Source organism: Talpa occidentalis, unplaced genomic scaffold (genome assembly GCF_014898055.3).
Source record: "Talpa occidentalis isolate TD23 unplaced genomic scaffold, MPIMG_talOcc4v2.1 talOcc4.12, whole genome shotgun sequence".
Classification (NCBI taxonomy): Eukaryota; Metazoa; Chordata; class Mammalia; order Eulipotyphla; family Talpidae; genus Talpa; species Talpa occidentalis.
This window is the reverse complement of record NW_023601212.1, coordinates 81230777-81250560: the sequence shown is the minus strand read 5'-3', so window position 1 is coordinate 81250560 and position 19784 is coordinate 81230777. Positions and strand designations below refer to the sequence as shown.

The following is a 19784-nucleotide window of genomic DNA, read 5'->3' as shown; positions in this document are numbered from 1 at the left end:
TATTTCCCAATTTCAAACCTTATTACAAAGCTACAGTAATCAGACCATGTGATATTGGCATAAGGATACTTGTATAAAGCAACAAAATAGATTTCTGTGCACCCAGAAATAATCCCATACATCCACAATCGATTGATTTTTCAATAAAGATGCCAAAACCATTCAATGGGAAAAGGATAGTTTTTTCAACAGATGGTTCAGGGGCAACAGGATATCCATATACAAAAGAGTGAAGTTGGACTTTATTACTCACCATATAGAAAAATTAACAAACTAATTATAAATACCTATATGTAAAAGCTACATCTACAAAATTCTTAGAAGGAAATACAGGAGTAAATCTTTATAGCCACAGATTAGGCAATGTTTTCTCAAATATAATACCAAAATCATAAGTAGCATGAGGAAAAATAAATTGGGTTTCATCAAAATGTAAAATTTTGTGCCTCAAAGGATTATCAATGAAATGAAAGACAACCCACAAAAGGGAAGAAAGTATTTGGAAATTATATATCCAGTAAAGATTGTATATCCAAAATATATAAAGAGTTCAACAACAAAAATACAATCAATCTGATCTTTTTTTTAAGATTTATTTATTTATACAAGAACTGGGGTACAGGCCAGATGCTCGGGAGAGTGAGAGGATTCACCAGAGACAGAGTGGGGAACAGAACAGGCAGACTAACAAAATACACTGCTGAGGGGAGCAGCAGACGAGACAGGAGAGGTCTGCCGTGCCATATGGGACCCTCCCTGGCCGGCCGGGATCAAACCAGCGTTGCCAAGGCTTTGGACAGCTTTGCAGCGCTGCACTCAACCACCAGCATCACCAGGGGAGGCCCAATCAATCTGATCTTAAAATGAGCAAAGGATTTGAAGAGATATTACTTCAAAGAAGTCATGCAGATGTGCGGTAAAAAGATGGAAAGATAATGAACATCATTAGGTCATTAGGGAAGTGCAAATCAAAACCATAATGAGATGCCATTTCACAGCCACTACTATGGCTACAGTTAAAAAATCAAAGCAAACAAAAACCCCAAATGCCAAGTATTGAACCCATTTATACCTTGCTGCTGTGGAAAATGGTTTGGCAATTCCTCAAAAAGTTAAAGAGTTACCGTATGTTCCAGCCATTCGAATCCTAGATGTTTATCCAAGAGAACACAAAAATTAGTATATGAATGGCCATAGCACCATTATTCATAATAGCCCCAACGTGGAAACAAGCCAAGTATGCATCAACCGAGAAGCAGATAAACAAAATGTGGTCTCGCCATCCAATGAAATAATATTCAACCATATTAAGGAGTGAAGGACTAAGACAGCACAGATGAACCTCAAAACTGTGCTAAGTGAAAAAAGCCAGTCACGAAAGACCTTGCATTGTATGACTCCATGTGTATGAAAAACCCAAAATAGGAAAATCTATCGAGGCAGAAAATAGATGAGTGGTTGCTTACAAATACCTAAATGTAAGGATATGGGAATTTGAGAGTAGTAGCTAAGGATTTCTTTTTGAGTTGATAGAAATGTTTTAAAATTGTGTGAATAGATGCACAATTCTCTGTATATACGAATAGTTACTGACTTTTGTACTCAAAATGAGTGACTTACATGGCATGTGAGCTATTTCTCAGTAAAGTTGTTTGAAAATGGACACTATCAAGAAAGAATTCAAAATGACATTTGCTTTTTTCTCTTGGTCTCTTTTTCCTCTTGCTTTTTTCTCTTGCTTGCTGTCTTGGTCACTTGGCTGGGCTCTGGGTCCTGTCCTTCTGGCTATAAATAAGGGATTCTTTATATAACATTTGTGTAGCATAAAGAAAAAGTATTATTTTCCTAGTTGTTGAATAAGTGCCCCCAGGAGAACCAAAATAACTTCCCTTAGGAGTGAGCCTTCCTCATTTACTTGGGGGTTAATTTGGGATTAAGAAGAAGAAAACAAAACCAGGTAATTGCTCTTTGTTGAGAATTTGAGGGCACAGAAGAACCAAAAAGAGGACAGGAAGGAGGACTGTCTTCAACAATGAGATTGCCATAGTCAATATTTATTGTGCTGGACAGGGAAAGGCACGGCTTTGTGGAGGCTTCTGGTGGCTGACTCGGGGACCGAACCCTTAAAAACTGTGACACCTACACCAGGAAATTCTGGTGAGCAGCTCAAGCATGGGTTCTCCCAGGAGATGTTTTGGACAGCATGGCCCTTGCAGATGCTTCAATAGCCACTAATGCGTCCTGGAGATAAACCCCTACTCACTGCACTTTGGGAAGAAGATCCAATCATAGGGTTTCTTCAGAGTTGAGCCAGGTGTCTTCACAACTCTGCAAAGTAGAGCATCAACCAGAAACTGAGACTTTCTAAATGGGAAGAGTCCTCAATGGAAGGGAAGGAGGAAAACCTGACTGAGCGCTTTGGTCCTGAATCAGTGGAAGGAAGAAATGGAGAAGAGGGTTGGAAGCAGCAGTCAGACCTGTCGGGTCCTGGTTATCTACTTTATGGGCAGTGCGCTTCTCGAGGGTGAGGGGCCTGCCATAGAAGATCAGCAGCGCAGAGGCTTCAGGGGTGGGAAGAAAGAGGGCCACTGGGCCCCTTCTCACCTGCTTCTGGGAACTGCTCCACCACTGGGACGCTGCCCCTTCCCTCCTTGTGTCTTCTGGTGCGCTCTAAAGTTGGGAAGTAGTTTGAAAAGGAAAATTTGTGCTTCCAGTTCCTCCACCATCTCCCCAGGCCCAGAAGCACCAGCTCCAAGAGAGTAAAAGAGAGACAGAGTCCGCTGACCGCGAACATGGTCTTCAGGAAGATGCTCTTCTCCATGGGGCGGGACAGATTGCAGGTTATGCTCCCCAGGCAAGGCTCTCGACGGCATGCAACGGAGCTGGGCACCTTGAACCCGAAGAGGTGGTACTGCCCCGCCAGGGCTGTGCCCTCAAGGACCAGTCGCACCCCCAGCTGGGCCATGTAGGCCCAGAGCAGCCTTGGGCTTCCAGCCTCTGAGGGCTCCCTGATGCCCTCCCCTTCCAGGACCAGGGTCTCCCCCTTCTTCGCCTTTTCAGGTTCTTCCCAACGCCAGATCACGTGGTACAGAGCGAAACCTATGTAGAGGGCACTGGGCACAGCCACCAAGAGGACATGGAAGGCCCAGAAGCGCAGCGGGGAGAGAGGGTGGAAGGCGTCGTAGCAGGCGGCCTTGCAACCCGGCTGTTGGGTGTGACACACGAATTCACTCTGCTCATCACCATAGACCCCAGTCCCGCTGGCGGCCAGCAGTGCCAGGCGGAAGCTCAGCAGCACGGGAAGCAGGAGGCGCCCCACGGGGGTGGCGCAGCGACTCTCCTCAGCTGCCAGCCGAAGCAGGAACCTGCCACACATCCTGTGAGGGAACAAAGAACAACTGTGGGTGTAGGTGTGTTCACCGCCCTCCACTCCTGCTGCCAGGTTGGCCCAGGCAGCCTTCCTGCTCCTCTCCAGGGAGCTGGTTGCTCAAACACTAGGGTTCTGACAGGGCCGCGTTAGAGAACGTGGAGTCATCTCTGTCTAGTGGTGAGTGGCTGCAGGTGTGGCAGCAGGTGTGGCCCCCTGCACTGCTAGAGGGGACGAAGGTCTCTGTCTCTCTCTTCCTCCTCACTCGCTCCCAAACTTTGACTAGTCAGAGAGCAGCGGCCTCTGAAAACTGGTGCTTCCCCAGGCATTGGCTGCCAGCTCTGAGACCGCCGTCGGCATCACCTGAAGGAAAGCAGGGGGAGGCGTATTCTTTCACTGCCTGCTTTTCTCTGGCTGGGTGCCCTCAGCTGCTCAGGTGTCCGGAACCTGCCCCTTCCCCATCGCGGTGACAAGATGGAGATGCTGTGAGTTTAGGGCATTTGAGGGAAATCCAGGAAGCAGAGTGGGTGTGGGGCTTGCTTTAGTCTTATGTTCTTTAGAACCAGCCAGCTTCGGAGAAGCATAATATTTTGAAGGGAGCCCAGCAGAATCTACTAGTTAAACATGAAGGGGGTTGAGAGCCAAAACCAAAGCTGACCGGATAAAGATTTGAAATTCATCTCTGCTTTGCCACTGTTTCTTGGGCTTATGTTGCTCTTGTGGTACAAGGGACCTGGGTCAAGGACAGCTTTCAGAACCTCCTCAGGTCTTTGGACGAGTCACCGCAGGCTCCAAGCCCAGCTGTGACATCTTTGTCTCATCAGCAGCCTTCCTCAGGCCCAGCAGCTCTTTCTAACCATCCCATTCAACGCAAATTTTTACACACCTGGTCCGCCTCACGCTCAGAGGCCTGTGCAAACACGTTATTCCACAGAGAAGATAGATTCTTTGATATGAAACCCACAGGTGCTCCTCTATCTTCTTTGTTATTTCCTTCCATAGCATTTCAGAGTAAGAAGTGGCTTTTCACGTGCCCCAGGCTGCCCTCCCTACTAAGCCTGTGTCCTCAGGTCTCTCCTACCTCTTCAAGTACTTCAATTCTCTCTCCCATAATTCAGACCATCCTGTTTTCTCTCTATGAACACGAGAAAACACCTCCCCTTTAACTCTAATAATCATAATCTGATTTTCAGAGTTCAATTGGCAGCTAATGCCTAAATGTCTCATAGAAGCTTCCCAATTATAATACTCAGAAAGTACACAAAGCAATTTTCATTGACTATTAGAGTCATAATCTACAGAACAGGCCATATGCCAAAACCTCTGCAGAACAGTCACTTCTGAATAGTCAGAAGGGAGAGATTGAGAATCATCTAAGAGACTGTTGTAAAGGTGTCTGGAAATGCGTCACCATCCACCAACTGTGAGAAACTGTATCTTGAGCCACTAGGAATCAGTTTGCGAATGTCTGCCCATCAGGCCCTAGTTTCTACTCCATTATAGACTGTGAGGCATAGCAGGTTGCCGAAAATTCTTTTCTATAAAACAAAGTAAAATCTTTAGAAAATGTCTAATTTTAGTCTCCAGAAATGTGCAAAATCAGTCTTATGATTCAACCTGACTGATTGAAGATAAAGATGTATCCTCTCTCATTCCAAGACTCCTCAAATATGAGAGCAAATGGATCTTTTAAATGAATGGACCTACCACAGATAGAGTGGGAAGAAGGTCATCACAACTGAGATCATTTTGAAGGTCATTGGACAGATTCTGAGGAACTCAAGTTGGGAAATTGCTGGAAAGCACCTTGAGTGATTCTTCCCAAATTCAGAGGAAGAAGCTGAATAACTGGGGTCCTCCCTGGTGGCACAGGGGTTAAAGACAGAGAGCTATCAGCTATCAAGCTATCACCAGGCATTGCAGCCTGAGTTCGATCCTGGCCAGGTAACTAACCCACATATGGCTCAGCAGACCTCTCCTGTCTCCCTGCTGCTCTCCTCAGCAGTGTATTTCAGTAGATCCTCCTGTTCTGCCCTGCAGTCTGTCTCTGGTGAGTCTTCTCACCCCCCGTACTTCTGGCCTACACCCCAGTTCTTGTATGCATAAATAAATAAATATTTTTTTAAAAAAGATGAGTAACTGAAAATAATAGAAGGTAAATAAATAAGGGGTCAAAGCCTGTTTCCTTATTTGAAAATCAAGACAGCAATTAAGCAAAATTACCAGCTGACTTACCGGATGAGAGAAAGCACTAAGTGAAATGCCCGGAAAAGAAAGCAATTTCTCAATAACTGTTTAACTAAGGTTTGGAGAGATATCACGTTCCACAGGGGGACCGAAAGGAAGGTCAGCTCCCAAGGCTGGCCCTGGCTTTTGCAACATTGGCCTAGTTGCTCAACCTTGCCTTTATGGACATATGGGCCTGATAATGTTGGGTGGGGGTGCTATCCTGTCCATTATAAGATGTTTAGCAGCACTGGGGTCTCTAAGTCACTAGATGCCAGTAGCATATCCCCTCTCACCCACACATGTCCAGAGAGTGCTAAGTGTCCCCCAGGTGACAGCCACTGCTTGAGGGTGCCACGGAACCACCACCTCTCCATGCCTGGCTTCAGTTAACAGCTCTGTCAAGCAAGATGTCATCTCAAAGGGTTTTTCTAAACTTCCTTTTGATGGGGCATGATAGTCAGTTCATTTCCAGGCTGGTGGCACTTCCTCCTCACCCAGCTCCACCTGTGAGGAGGCCAGAAGTCCTGTCCTGCCTTTTTAGTTTGTAGGGCCACTGCTCTGAGGAGAGGTGGCCGGGCCCTGGGTGTGTCTGCCCTTGCTCTCCTAGAAAGTTACCAGACTGAATGCCAATTTGATAAATTCTCGAGCTTTCCTCTCAGCCTAATCTCATTTCAAAGTGTAGACCCAGCACCCTCTAAATACATTTCCAGCACATTCCTAGCAGACCTGGAATTAATACAAAACAGGCCTGGCATATTCCTAGTTTAAGAAATAGTATCCATACCCATCCCATGCCTTGGCCAGACCCCCAAAGGTCCTCCACAAGGCTCTCAGGACCAATCTCAGGATTCCCCCAGAGCTCACCACAGAGCTTTGGGGTCAGGAAGGGAGAAAGCAGAAAAAGCAGGGTGGAGGGTATTGCCTGAGGGCCTCTGCCTTTGGAACCCTCACAATCTAATTCTAAGCACTTTTCCATGTCTGTTGCCCTCCCCCACTCCTCACCATTGTCACCAAAATGACACTTATTGGACACACATTCTGGGGCTTCATGGAGGACGCAGTCAATATCGTGTTGTATCTCCCAACATCCACAGACCTAAGGGCATTTCCTACATGACCGGATGCTAAGCACAGCCTTCCCTCACCCTTGCTTTCCTGGGACCCTGTGGCTGCCCCCATCTCTCCAGTTGTCCCCAGCCCACATCTCTCCTTCTCTGAGGCCCAAATCCTTCTCCCACAAATGGGTCTGCAGCTTTACCCCACAGGGCCAGAGTCCCAAGGCTGAATATCAGGACTCAGAGAGCTGAGGGCTCAGCACTGTTCATGGAGCTGGCACAGGGGGCATCACTCTGTTTCTAGGAGTGGAGAAATTCTTTGCAAGTTTATTTATTTGGGGCAAAGTTTAGCAGGAACCCTGTCAAGATTTTAGTCAGTGAAGCATATTCATAAGTTTAAGGACTGGGAGAGGAAGAAAAGGCCAGCATTTGAAGAGGTTTTCAAACATGTAAATAGATTTTTAGTTACATCCTGATTTTGTTAATAATATTTGTAAGCATCTCTTGTTCCGTTAGAGAGCAATTTCAGGATTCCGTTGGTGGCAGAATCCATGTCAGATACTTAAGGCGTGAGGGAGGCACGTCCATTAAGCACAATGCTGGACCCAGCTTACTGCTCCCATCTCACCCTATCTGGCCTAGAAAACATTCTAGGTTCTTCTAGTCAAAAGTGGTCCCTGGAGCAGCAGCCCTGACATCAGCAGGAATGCAGAACGTCAGGCTACATGGCAGACTGACCAAATCATATGTGAACTTTCATAATATCCCATGTTATTTGGGGTCTACATTGGAGTGGGAGAAAAGCAACAGAGAACCCCAGGCAGCACTCCCACCTCTGCCCCCTGCCTCTTCCAGCCCAGCTGCTCTCTGACGCCAGCACTTACCTGGCAGCTCTGGACTGAAGCAACAGCAACAGGGGATGGAGGCAGAAAGGCGTCCTGAGACTGGAGCCTGCAGGGTCCCAGCTCTCTCTGGGGGCCCTGCCTCCTGCCACCACCCACTTCTTCCCCCTCCCGTTCATTCCTGGCAGCCTCAGTGAGGAGTCAAAGAATTGCAGCTGAAGGAGCAGGCAGCCCTGCAGCGAGAGAATGAGCTCTGAAGAATAACCCTCTGTTATTGTGGGTGAGGGGTCTGTCTACTAAGTGAACTGAAACAGTAATTTTCAGATTATCTGAAAGGGTTACAATAGCTTTGGAGTATTTCCAGTGTGGAGCCAGGAGGGCGGACAGGGCTCGGGCAACAACAGACAGAATTTCCATAAATTTCAATCTGTATTAAGTCCCCTACTCTTCTGGTCAAAGCATAAGTTTACCTATGGGGGTGGAGGGCAGATGGGAGAAGGAGAGGATTCTTGGGTGTGGGTGTAGGTGTGGGTGTGTTTGCTACATTTCTGCAGGCAGCAGCCTTCCCAGAACTCATTGTGATCTCAGGATGTCTCTCCCGTAGGCTGGGAGAAACAGCACAGTGTTCTCATAGCACAGTGGGGTTCTGCTCTGAGCCCTCTCAGCAATTCAGGCAGGCCAGCCCCTCTCCACCAGGATTCCATTTGATATTAAAAGGTTAATACTTGCTCACCTATGGATTGCTTTTGCCTGAAGCCTTTATACTAGAGTCAATTGGTTAACACACCACAATATCACAGTGTTAGAGCATTCTGAATCTGACTATATACTTACCTTTACCATTGTGGTGCTTTTCATGTTAGAAATAGGCATCTTTTATTTTAGCTTGAACTTCAGCATTTTTGTAAGGCAGGTCTAGTGATAAGGAGGTCATTTCATTATTTTAATGGAGTAAATTCAACTTTTGTTTACTTAGGAGAGTCTTTATCATGCCTTCATGTCTGAGAGACAACTTGGCTGGGTATTCTTTGTTGGCAGTTTTTATTTCACTGCTTTGAATATACCATCCCTTCTCTTCTGCCCTGCAGCGTTTCTGCTGAAAAATTCACTGATGTCTTTATGGGGTTCCTCTGTATGGAGGACTTTATTGTCTCTTGCTGTGTTTAACTTTTCTCTTTGTCTTTGATTTTATAGTTTTATTATAATGGATCTTGGAGGAGATCATTTTGGCTTGACATCTTGGAGTTACCTTTTAGGTCCATGAAGTTGCATGTCCAAATCTCTTTGTCAGTCTAAGAAGTTCTCAGCAATTATTTCTTTAAATAAGCTTTCTTGTCCAAAAATTAACAACAATGTAAGAAAAAAGTACTACACTTGAAATTTTTAAGAAAGAAAAAAAATAAATAAGCTTTCTGCCCCATCCCCGCTTCTTCTCTTTCTGGGAGTCCAGAGATACATACATAGGGTGTTTCTCTTAATAGTGTCCTGTAAGACACAAAAGCTTTCTTCGTTGCTTTACATTTTAATCTTTTTCCTTCTCTAACTGATCATTTCAAATGATGTTATTTCAGCTTCATTTATTTTTTTCTTCTCCTGTCCAGTTCACTACTGAAGCTCTCTATTGAATTCCTCCACTCAGTCATTGTGCACATCACTTCCAAAATTTCTGTTTGACTCTTTTTTATGTTTTCTATCTCTATGTTAAACTTCTTGTTTTGTGCTTATATCGTTTTCCTGATTTTGTTGAATTCTTCATCAGGGTTCTGTAATAGCTCTTGAGAATACAATTATTTTGTCTTCTTAGGCAATTCATATATCTCCATTTGTTTGAGAGCAGTTATGGGAAGTTTACTGTGTGCCTGTGGTGGTGTCATTTTTCCATTTTTTTAATGATAGTTGTCTGCACATTTCAAAAAACAGCCGCTTCTCCCAAACCTTGATAATGACTTCAGTAAGGAAGACCTTCACGTGTGGTGGGGACACCATGGAGTGTGTTGTGACCCCTGTTACATACAGGCCAGGAGGGGAAAAGCGGGAGTATACTTTGTAAGATTCATTTTCTGTATGTGAAATGGTGTAACTGTGCTAAGATCAAGAACATTGTTTACAATACAGGACATGGAAACAACCTAAGTGCCCACTCGCAAAAGATTGAATCAAGAAAAGATGGTTTATCCACACAGTGCCATACTATCCCGCCATCAGAAAAGACAAATGTTACCATTTACAGGAAAATGAAAGGAACTTGGGAGAACTGTGTGTAGCAAAGCACATCAGAACAAAGACAGATGTCGGATATTTACACAGTAGACAACGAGACAAAGCAAAATATTTATAAAAAATAAGTGGACATTAATAAATGAAGTGAGGTTTCAGAGATTGAGGGAGGTAGAAAAAACAAAGTGTCAAAGGAATATAAGGAATGGTGGTGGGAAAGAAATATTCACATCCATTCTATAGAATATTAAGTAGCTATTAAAAGAATAAAGCAATAAATAAATATAGAAACACAAATAACTTAAAGGTAAAGGGATGCAAAAATATACCATGTTAACACCAATCAAAGAAAGCCAAAGTATATATTTTTAGTTTATTATTTACATCATTATAATTTTTGTACAGTAGGAAAAAGACAAAACTTGCAAACTAACCATAGAGCTGAGGCACACAGCGGGGGCAGAAGAGGGGGAGGGGTCAAAACAGGGAGGGAAGAGCACAAGGGACTATGATGATGGTCACAGGTGGTGGGAGACCTAGGGGACTACACCTGAGGGGAGATATCAAATACTGTATGAAGTATCTATGTTAACATCAAATTAGATGTCAGAGAAAAAAATTTACCAGGGAAAAAAGGTCATTATTTTATTTTTTTTTAAGATTTATTTATTTATTTATACAAGCACTGGGGTACAGGCCAGAGGCGCGGGAGGGTGACAGGATTCATCAGAGACAGAGCACGAAGCAGAACAGGCAGATCTACTGAAATACACTGCTGAGGGGAGCGGCAGGCGAGACAGGAGAGGTCTGCTGTGCCATGTGGGTGTCTCGCCAGCCGGCTGGGATCAAACCCGTACTGCAGAGGCTGCGGACAGCTTCACAGTGCTGTGCTCAACCGCCTGTGCCACCAGGGAGGCCCTGCTAAACATTCTTAAGACTGAACTGAATCAGGCACCTTCAGCGTCTTTGTTCATGGCCTCTCCCACGAAGCTGACAGCTGTGACCCCACCATTTGGAATTGTGCCGATGGTCAAGTCATAGTGACCAAATTCCTTGTCTAAACAACTAAAGTGGGGGCTGGAAAGTGGGGGGGCATGCAGGGTTCAAGGAATAGGCATATTTTTCAAAGTTGCATGAATTTCTCCTGATTCCTCAATGGCTCCATTTATTTATGTCCAAAGCACCCTGGTCAATATGGGTATTGGGGGAGGAGGCTAAGGTTGACGCTGGAGGTGGGGGCGGGGGAAGAGGGTTATGTCTAACTGTTTCTGGGCTTCTGAGAGGACCCTAAACACCAAGACAAACTTCTCTTTCACAATAACTTTCTGAGGGTTCATGCCAGGAAAGAAGCCCCCAAGGGTAAAGAGAACTCTCGTCCCACTTCTTTATTCCAGTGGACAGTGCCCTCTTTGTCTCTCCTCCTCCCACCAGATGAGACCAGTCTCCTCCCACAGCCATATGTTGGTGATATGTGCCAAGACCTGGAGCAGAAGGGTGCCCACGATGCAGGGATCACCCAAGGGTAGGGAGTGCAGACCTCGCATTTTACACTCCAAGAGTGATGGAAAGAAACTCTTTCTTCTCTCCCTCCCTCTTTTCTATGACAGGATGCATCTATCTGGTTTGTGGGAGAGACCCCAAGGAACAAGGATCGAGAATGAGTCAACAGAAGGAAAGCGTCAGGACTAGAAGAAAAACATTGGGCCTCCCTGGTGGCGGAAGGGGTTAAGCACAGCATTATGAAGCAATCCCCAACCTCTGCAGCACAAGTTCAATCCCCAGCCTGCTAGGGAGCAACCCACATGGCGAGGCAGACCTCTCCTGTCTTGCCCGCTACTCCCCTTCAGTCATTCTGCCTGTTCTGCTCCCCACTCTGTCTCTGCTGAAAACTCTCACCCCCCACATCTCTGGCCTGTACCCCAGCTCTTGGATGCATAAATAAATAAAATCTTAACCAAAAAAAAAAAGGAAAACATCTCCCCAGAACTGATAGAACAGCACAGCACTGCCTGGGGTATTATATGATCTGGAGAGAGGGGAACTAAACTAGTCCCAAGCCCATCATTGTGTACAACTCTGGAGGAAAAAAAAAATAAGCTAGTACTTTCTTAAGATTGTGCAGATTTCAAATCTGTAACATTTACAAGCAAAGATTCTACTTAGTAACAAGTTTAGCTCAAGAAACTGGTGATAACACAGCATCACAGTTTTATCTCATGCTGATGCTATCTAGTTCATTACCTAAATTTCTAGAAAACTCATCCTGCATTTTCCATCATACAAAGGCAAGTCCTCTCCCCAAGTGAGCCCGCAGTGCTGGGAGGTTGCAATTTGTCCCAGTGACTATTCTTCCTTCTTGATCCTCTGTTGCCCCAGAGTGGAACTCACAGTTGATCCGTGTCTCAAACATCTCTTTTGCAGATCCTTACTTCTTTACACCAATTTTTCCAGGTTTTAGGCCACTGTCCACCCCAAAGATTAGGCCTTGTTTCTCTATAATTGTGAAGGCAATAAGAGCCAGGTGGTGGGCATGGAGATGAAGGAGAGCCAAGTTCAGGAGGCCAGGGAGGATATCTTCATGGTGACCTTGAAAGACATCATGGCCTATTGCAAGAACCAAGAAGGCCGGTGGACTGAGGGTGGTGGATGGAAAATTAGGAGTGGACTGTTGTCCCCAGCTCAGGGGGAAGGACCCAGCAGGCATGAAAAGGGGGAGTTAGCATGAACTAACTATAGACCCCCAGAGGTCAATAAAAGAATGAAGTAGAAACACACAAACATTTCTGTATTCACCACCATCCCCCACAATACACTTGCTTTCTTTCCCCCCGTGATACCCCAACCCTCACTCTCAGACCTCAGCTCATACAGGACATACTCAAAAGCCAAAACCATTGCCTCAAAGCACAATCTGAATATCAGGCTATTTCTGACTGTTCAGAAAGGATCGACAGCCTTGCACAGTTGTAAAGATGAAACAGACAAAAATCTAATAATGTTTAATGATTAAAGCCTAAAGCCTAATAACAAAAAGTTTAGGTTTTTGTAACCTAATTACAAAGCCTCATATAGTTAATAGCCAAGATGATCAAGACATCCCTGCCAATGTCGTGTGATAGGTACAGACGGTGAGTACCGAGCACTTCCCCTGTGAAGAAGCTCGTCTGAAATGGCATCAGGAAAATCGTGAGAGCTGTTGCAGGTGAGCGGGATATGGGCCAAGGACAGAACATCTGTTGGCAGATGACAGCAGATGCCACAGGACAGGGATGTGTCCAATGCGCTCACTTCTCTGACTCTAGTGCTCAGCCTAGTGAGCAATTCAAATGGGAGCTTGGGGATCAGATTCCGGAAAACAAGGTGCGGGCCACTGTTGTGTCTCCCCTCACGGCCCATGTTCTCTGCCTCACTGACCCCCCCATGTCAGTACTTCTTAGTCTTTTGTGCCACCTGCTCCCTGACCAGTTATTCTCAAGATAATTTTAATTTTTTAATTAAAAATGTATGGATTTTTTTCAAGATAATTTTTAATGCATAAAAGCGAACACATAGGATACTGAGAATGCCAGCTACGTGCACTGTCTCCAGCACGCTTGGACTCAACCTCCCAGGTTTGTCCTTGCATTCCCCAAGTCCTGCACACTGGCCTATGGTATCAGCCTGGGACCTAAAATTAGGCCTTCTGTGAGCATTTCTTTTTTGTTGACCACACTAGACAACTTTCGCAGCTGTTTTTCTCCCACTGCATATCACAACCAATAAGAACCTCCCCAAGATACTTGTATTTTCATGGCCTTCAGCCCACTCTGGCCTTGTAACCAGCCTAGCTTCCCCTCCGTTTCCCTTAGCAACTGTTACCTGGAAACAATCCTCTTCCCAATCTCAGTATCAGTCAGAATCACTGGTTGCTGAAATAGAATCCTATTTGATATCAAGCAGGAAATAAATGTAGGTCCTGTCTAGCTCTCGGAACCCATGGAGAGGCTAGAGAAATGAAGCTTCAGAATCAGGCAGGTGAAACACCTGCAGAATCACACCCAGAGTTACTCCAGTAAACATGCTGCTGACGGAGGTTGCAGAGGCCACAAAGGGTGCCAGTGACCCCTCAATGCAGGCCAGACACCTCTACGACTACTGCTGGGGTAAGGGGTGATCTGGCAACACCCGGACCCCCCTACTGAGCCTAAGGTGAGGATGGGCTGATAGACTGGAAAGTGACATGTCCCAGGTATCTGCCATTCATCACACCGCCCTCTGCCCACTGGCATCCCTTCCCCTGGTGGATACACAAGTGCCAGTCTTCAGATCTGCTGTCTCAACTTGAGATTTGTACACCGTCTGTAGACACTGAGCATGACCTCAACCCAGCTTGGCTGGGCATCCTTTTCTCTTAGTGTGGGGAGGAGCCTGTCCTCCACTCTCATTGGCCATTGGTTTCTCCTCCCCTGTGCTGGGCACAAATCCCAGCCATTCTCATAACTACACCTGGCTCTACCTCCAAGTAATCTGCTCTGAGCTCCAGGAACTGAGGCAGTCCAGAAACTTCCAACAGGCACAAGAGGCACAATGGTCCCTGTCCTGTTGTCCCTCCTGTTCCTTCTAAGCCCTGCTGTCCCACAGGAGACCCAGGATGGTGAGTGGGGAAGCAGGGTTGGTATGGGGAAGAATGTGGCGGGGGGTGCATGGTGTGAATGGGACAGATGGACTAGGAGAGGGTGTTTGGTGCAGCTGGGAATCCCAAGTGAGCTGTAGCAGTGGGTAGCCACACACTTCCACAAGCATTCAGGGAGTCTCTGGATTCATGCTAAATGAGACCTTAAGGAATCAGAATCTAAAACTTATAATTTACAGATGAACAAAACTAAGACTCAGAGAGGTAAAGTAACCTAGCCAAGGTCACACAGCCCAGCATAGAGCAGGAACCACACAGGTAGAACTTTTCTACTCTTCCTTCCCTCCTTCCAATGTCCGATTCATGGGAAGAGTGAACCCAGAATATGAGGGCAAGCGAACTGGAGGGTTGGTTCTAGAAGGAAACCCATCCCTTCGACCCCAAAAACTTCACTACAGTGAGCCCAAAAAGCAAATGGTCAGAAGACTAGGCTGTAGAGCTTAGAAAGAATATCAGAGTCATTTCTAGGACAGGAGAATGAGGCTGCTTTTGTAATACTAAAGTTCAGGAATAAATGTAAGCTAAACTGCACAAATTTAAAATTCATTGCATTTAGAAGTTGTCGGAGTATGTATTTTATATTATTTTTATGATAACCATATTTAGAATGTTAATCATATCCTATACCGATATATTAGACAGATATCTCAGAGAAACAGAACTAATAAGATATATATACAGAGAGAAAGAAAGATTTATTTTTAAGAATTGATTCACACAATCATGGGAATTGGCAAATCCAAAATCATCTGTAGGGCAAGTCAGCAGGCTGGACACCCAAGAAAGAGTTGATATCACAGTCTTGAGTCAAAAGGAAATCAGGAGGCAATCCCTTCTAGTTTGGGGGCTCTCAGTCTTTTTTCTGGTGGCCTTCAACTGATTAGATGAGGCCCACCCATATTATGGAGGATAATCTGCTTCATTCAAGGTCTACTGTCTTTTTTCTTACGGCGTTCAACTGATTAGATGAGGCCCATCCACATTATGAAGGATAATGTTACATTTGGAAATAAATTAGCTATAATGATTCAGTATTTTAACTAGGAAGCTGCTAGATGTTATATCATGTGAGTGCTATCATGAATTAATTGTGGAAATGTTCCCCTTCTCCCATCCCTGACTCATACCAAAATGCAAGTTACAACCCTGGAAAATCTGAGATCCATACTAGTATAACCTTGTATCAATCCATCTATGTCATTTCTGGAATTTTCTAATAAATTTCCCTTCCTATACATTCTAACTATATGTATTTGTTGAATAAGATCCTTAGGCTATGTTCCAGGAACAAAAAAGTTTTTAGTGACTTAACCAACAAATGTTTATTTCTAGGTCATGTAAAGTTGAATACAGACTAGGCAGTTTCCCTTCCCTCCGGGGTTGGGGGGGCGGCGGGCGGGGCGGACTCAGGAATCCAGACCAGACTGTTTGTATCCTGGGACACTTTTGTTTCATCCTGTGGCCTCCAATGTCATCACCTAAAGGGAAGAGAAACAGAGGGGGCAAACTGAGATGACAAGAAAGACAACACGTCCAGTCACAATCCCTTTTGACAGAACTCAACAAGGTCCCAAAATACCTACAAGGAATCCAAGTACAGTCCACATGACAGCTGGGTAAGAGCCAGGGAGGAGGAGGCCCAGTGCCCAGACCTCTTCTCCTGGCCCTCTGCTGCCTACCTTGGGACTCCCCTGCATGGACCCCACACCTCAAAGTCTTCTTTCCTCTTTTGCAGAACATTATTCTCTGAGTTTTCTCTACACTGGGTTGTCCAAACCCAGTGTGGGTTTCCCCAGCTTTCAGGCAATTGCCTACCTCAACGACCAGGCCTTCTTCCGCTATGACAGCAACAGCAGGAAGGCTGAGCCCCTGGAACCATGGAGCCAGCTGGAAGGAATGGAGGACTGGGAGAAGGAGAGCCAACTTCAGAAGGCCAGGGAGGACATCTTCATGGAGACCCTGAAGGACATCATGGACTATTACAAGGATGGAAAAGGTCAGTAGCCCACAGACTGCTGGGATAGACGGTATAACTCAAGAGGCAGCCCAGCAACTGTGAGGGGAGAGAGGTTAGTAGAAGGGAAATCCCAGAGGACAAGCAAGTATAAGTAGAAATACAGTGACATTTCTGTTCTCCCCACCCCACAACATACCTGCTTTCCTCCCTCCCCATCACAGCCCTCACCCTCACTCCCAGGCCTCACTCACACAGGAAGTGATGTCAGAGTCAGCTCTTACCCAAGCACATCTGACCTCTCAGCTCCACACCCCTACCCATCTCAGGTGGATCCACTTTAGAAGGGTTCGCACTCACCATGCCCAGGGAAACACTCACACCGCCCAAGTGCTGGGCCACTCTTGGGGTCGGGCCGCCCATCACGGTCTCACAGTGAACACCCTTCTTAGTTACCTGATCTGAATCTGCAAAACCTGGAGCGCTGAGCTTTACATCCAAGAGATCCCATGAAAGCTAGAACACAGTCTGGCTTCCTCTTCCCTGGAGCCGCATCAACAAGACTAACTGAAGTGAAATTTGTTGGATGAGAGAAAGTACCTGGCCCAAACCATGGCCCATACTAGGAGCGCAGGAAGAATGGAATTAAAAACCATAGAGAGAGGGGCAATGGAATTATAAAGATCCTCTTGTCCATAAGGAGCAGGCTTGGGGGCGCGGGGAGGGGGTGGGCAGAGTACTGGAGAATTCAGAAAGAAAGCACAGGGCTCATAATCTCTATAAGGTTACAAATAATTTCTATTTAACTTGGAAATGCACGTCAGTGTGGTAATGTCAGACGCCCCAAAACTGACAGTATAGTCAGCAAGTGGAGCTCTTAATGAGATGGCACAGAGGGGCTGGGGACTGTGGTGTTTTGAAATTGGCTGGCTGGGAAGAACTATCTCACATCTCAGACTGACCTAAAACACCAAACCATGTGCGTTTCCTTCTCTGTGTCTGCTGTATGCCTGGCTAATATCTTACCAAGATAACAATGTGGGCTTAGATTTCAAAAACCTCTCTTCCTGTGGGCCTGTCTCCTGTCGTGTGAGACTGAGACAGAGTTGAAGCCAAGTTCAGTGACTCCCATGGGGTTGGGGGAGGGTGCAGGGTCTCACACCTTCCAGGGAGTGTTTGGTTGTGAGCTCTGGAGCAACCAAAGCAGCGGAGCCTTCTGGAGTTACGCCTACGACGGACAGGACTTCATCAAGTTTAACAAGGAAATCCCAGCTTGGGTCCCCTTGGACCCAGCAGCTGTGAATGTCAAGCAGAAGTGGGAGGCAGAAGCGGTCTATGTGCAGCGGGCCAAGGCCTACCTGGAAGAGGAGTGTCCCGGGATGCTGCAGAGATACCTGCAACACGGTCAGAAGTATCTGGACCAGAAAGGTACCCACCGCTTCCTCTGCCCTCCCCTGACCCTCCCACCCAGCTGAGAAAGACCAAGGTGATCTTGGGCTGGAAGCTCAGGCAAACCCTGCCATGGCTGCTCTCTCGTGATGCCTCCTGGCTGGGCAGAGGAGAGAAGCCAGGTGTGCTCTCTTCTAGAGGAATGCAGATGAGCAAGTGAGGCAGAATTGGTGGCCACCAGCTGAGGTTTTGCTTTGAGAACGAGAAAGAGGGTAGTATGGCAGGGAGCAGTGAAGGAGCCGATGGATGGACAGAAACAAAGACAGAACTAGGGGCAGAGCAAAGACTGGGGGATCGGGGAGCCACAGAGCCCACGCCAAGGTTTGCTGGGGCTGGGGGGTGAGAGAGAATACAGGGGGCATTCACATCTTCTTGCTATTAGAAGTCTAAATAGACTATGGGGTGGGAAGGAGGCAAGAAAGTCAGCACAGACCTCCATGATATGACAGGGAAGGCTCAGCCTTCCCTGATCTTGGTAGCTTCCCTGGGAAGGCAGATACAGAACTCAGAGCCCTGCCTGGCTGACAGCTCGGGCGTGGGGACAGGGTGGGGGAGATGAGAACAGGAAGAGGCTGCCCCAGGCCTCCATAACCACACACGGTGCCCCCACAGATCCTCCCTCAGTGGCCCTCAGCAGTCACGCGGCCCCAGGAAGTACGAGGACCCTCAAGTGCCTGGCTTATGACTTCTACCCACGAGGCATTCGTCTGCACTGGAGTCAGGATGGTGTCACGCAGGAGACCAAGTCAGGGCAAGTGGTTCTTCCCAGTGGAAATGGCACTTACCAGGCCTGGCTGGTGTTGGAAGTCCCCCCTCAGGTCAAAGCCCTCCACGCCTGCCACGTGGAGCACATCACCCTGGACCAGCCTCTTGTTGCTGTGCTGTGGGACAAGAGTCAGGGGGCAAAGGCTGCAGAGGATGTGGGGACCCAGCCCCAGTAGCCACCCTTCCTGCAGGCCAGGAGTGCGATGAACTCTGGAAATCTCCGCCAGTGTCACTGGGGAGGCCCAGGAGGCAGTGCGAAGGGGCAGGGCGAAGGGGCAGGGCGGGTCTAGAGAAAGAAGACTCGGGACTGCTGGAGACGAAACTGACTCATTGCCAAATTGCCTTGTAACACTTGTTATCTAATCTGTAAAATCAACAACAATTACCTCTTCTAGTGCACAATACAGAAAACATTTTCAAACTAAGAAATGCTATAGAAATGTGAGATTTTTATCATTTGTCCCATCCTCCCACCCCTGCCCCACAGCATTTGATCCCTCAGCTTGGCATCTACTTCAAGCAAGCAATGTTTACTTACAAGCTCTTGACCTGGGGCACCCAGTGTAGCATGGACTGGACCACCAGGTCCCTCGGGCAAGGTTCCGGCACCCGCCCCTGGTATCCCCTGAATGTGAGGTCATAGAATCCTGTGATGCCCTTAATACCAGCCCGAGACTCTTCTGTACCTCAGTTTCGCCAGCACCCCCTCCCTCCCTGGGAGACAGCACCCTCTACTCCAGTTAACTGAGCTTTCCCACCCTGTGACAATGGCCTTGCGATACAGACCACAGCTCATCAGAGGGGGTCCCCTGTAGAACGCACGGGGAAGCAGGCGCGGGCCCTGATAGTCTTGGACTCGCTCCAGGTTCACTTGAGTGTGTTTTTTCATCTTAACTGACTCATCCATCACTTTCCACAGGTTTGAACCCCAAAAGACAGAGCAGAACTCTCACACCTGACTTTTTCTTAAGCCTCACCTGTCCTGAGTGTCTTTTCCTTCTGTGAGACAGAGCCTTCCTTCACCCCACTATGGATTTCTCCAGCGCCAACCTTCCATGCCAAGTACCTTGATTAAGAAAATCATTCCCAGTCTTTAGAATTCTGAGCCAACTTTCCTATTATCCTTGAAAGTCTAAATTTGAAGGCTACACTTTTTTTGATCCTTTGATCCAATTTGAAATTCAAAGCTGAAAAAACAACTTCTTTAGTCTATCGATTTGAAATCCACATTCCC

General features: G+C 46.6%; 2 protein-coding genes and 1 long non-coding RNA gene across 5 annotated transcripts; 1 reads left to right on the top strand and 2 right to left on the bottom strand.

The window, feature by feature from the left end:
* Positions 1–557: 557 nt before the first annotated feature.
* GJC3 (gap junction protein gamma 3) lies at positions 558–7559 on the bottom strand. Of its 3 annotated transcripts, XM_054693663.1 has the most exons (5): positions 7536–7559; positions 2786–3377; positions 2605–2670; positions 2264–2328; positions 558–1785 (listed from the first exon to the last, which is right to left on the bottom strand). In XM_054693663.1, the coding sequence occupies exons 2-4, from the start codon at positions 3374–3376 to the stop codon at positions 2287–2289; spliced, it is 699 nt and encodes a 232-aa protein (XP_054549638.1). In that variant the 5' UTR covers position 3377; positions 7536–7559; the 3' UTR covers positions 558–1785; positions 2264–2286. The 3 variants fall into 3 exon arrangements, with proteins under 3 accessions (XP_054549638.1, XP_054549636.1, XP_054549637.1); XM_054693661.1 differs by lacking the exons at positions 558–1785; positions 7536–7559 and adding an exon at positions 5603–5622 and having other exon boundaries at positions 2287–2670; XM_054693662.1 differs by lacking the exons at positions 558–1785; positions 2264–2328 and having other exon boundaries at positions 2520–3377.
* A 6607-nt stretch (positions 7560–14166) lies between these two features.
* Positions 14167–19076, top strand: AZGP1 (alpha-2-glycoprotein 1, zinc-binding). The gene is made up of 4 exons (XM_037507039.2): positions 14167–14343; positions 16118–16378; positions 17489–17764; positions 18398–19076. The coding sequence occupies exons 1-4, from the start codon at positions 14277–14279 to the stop codon at positions 18724–18726; spliced, it is 933 nt and encodes a 310-aa protein (XP_037362936.1). The 5' UTR covers positions 14167–14276; the 3' UTR covers positions 18727–19076.
* Positions 15678–19172, bottom strand: LOC119241623 (uncharacterized). Its single transcript, XR_005124344.2, has 5 exons — positions 19089–19172; positions 18571–18666; positions 16793–16903; positions 16198–16341; positions 15678–15860 (listed from the first exon to the last, which is right to left on the bottom strand). It is a non-coding gene; the product is annotated as an uncharacterized LOC119241623 (long non-coding RNA).
* Positions 19173–19784: the final 612 nt, after the last annotated feature.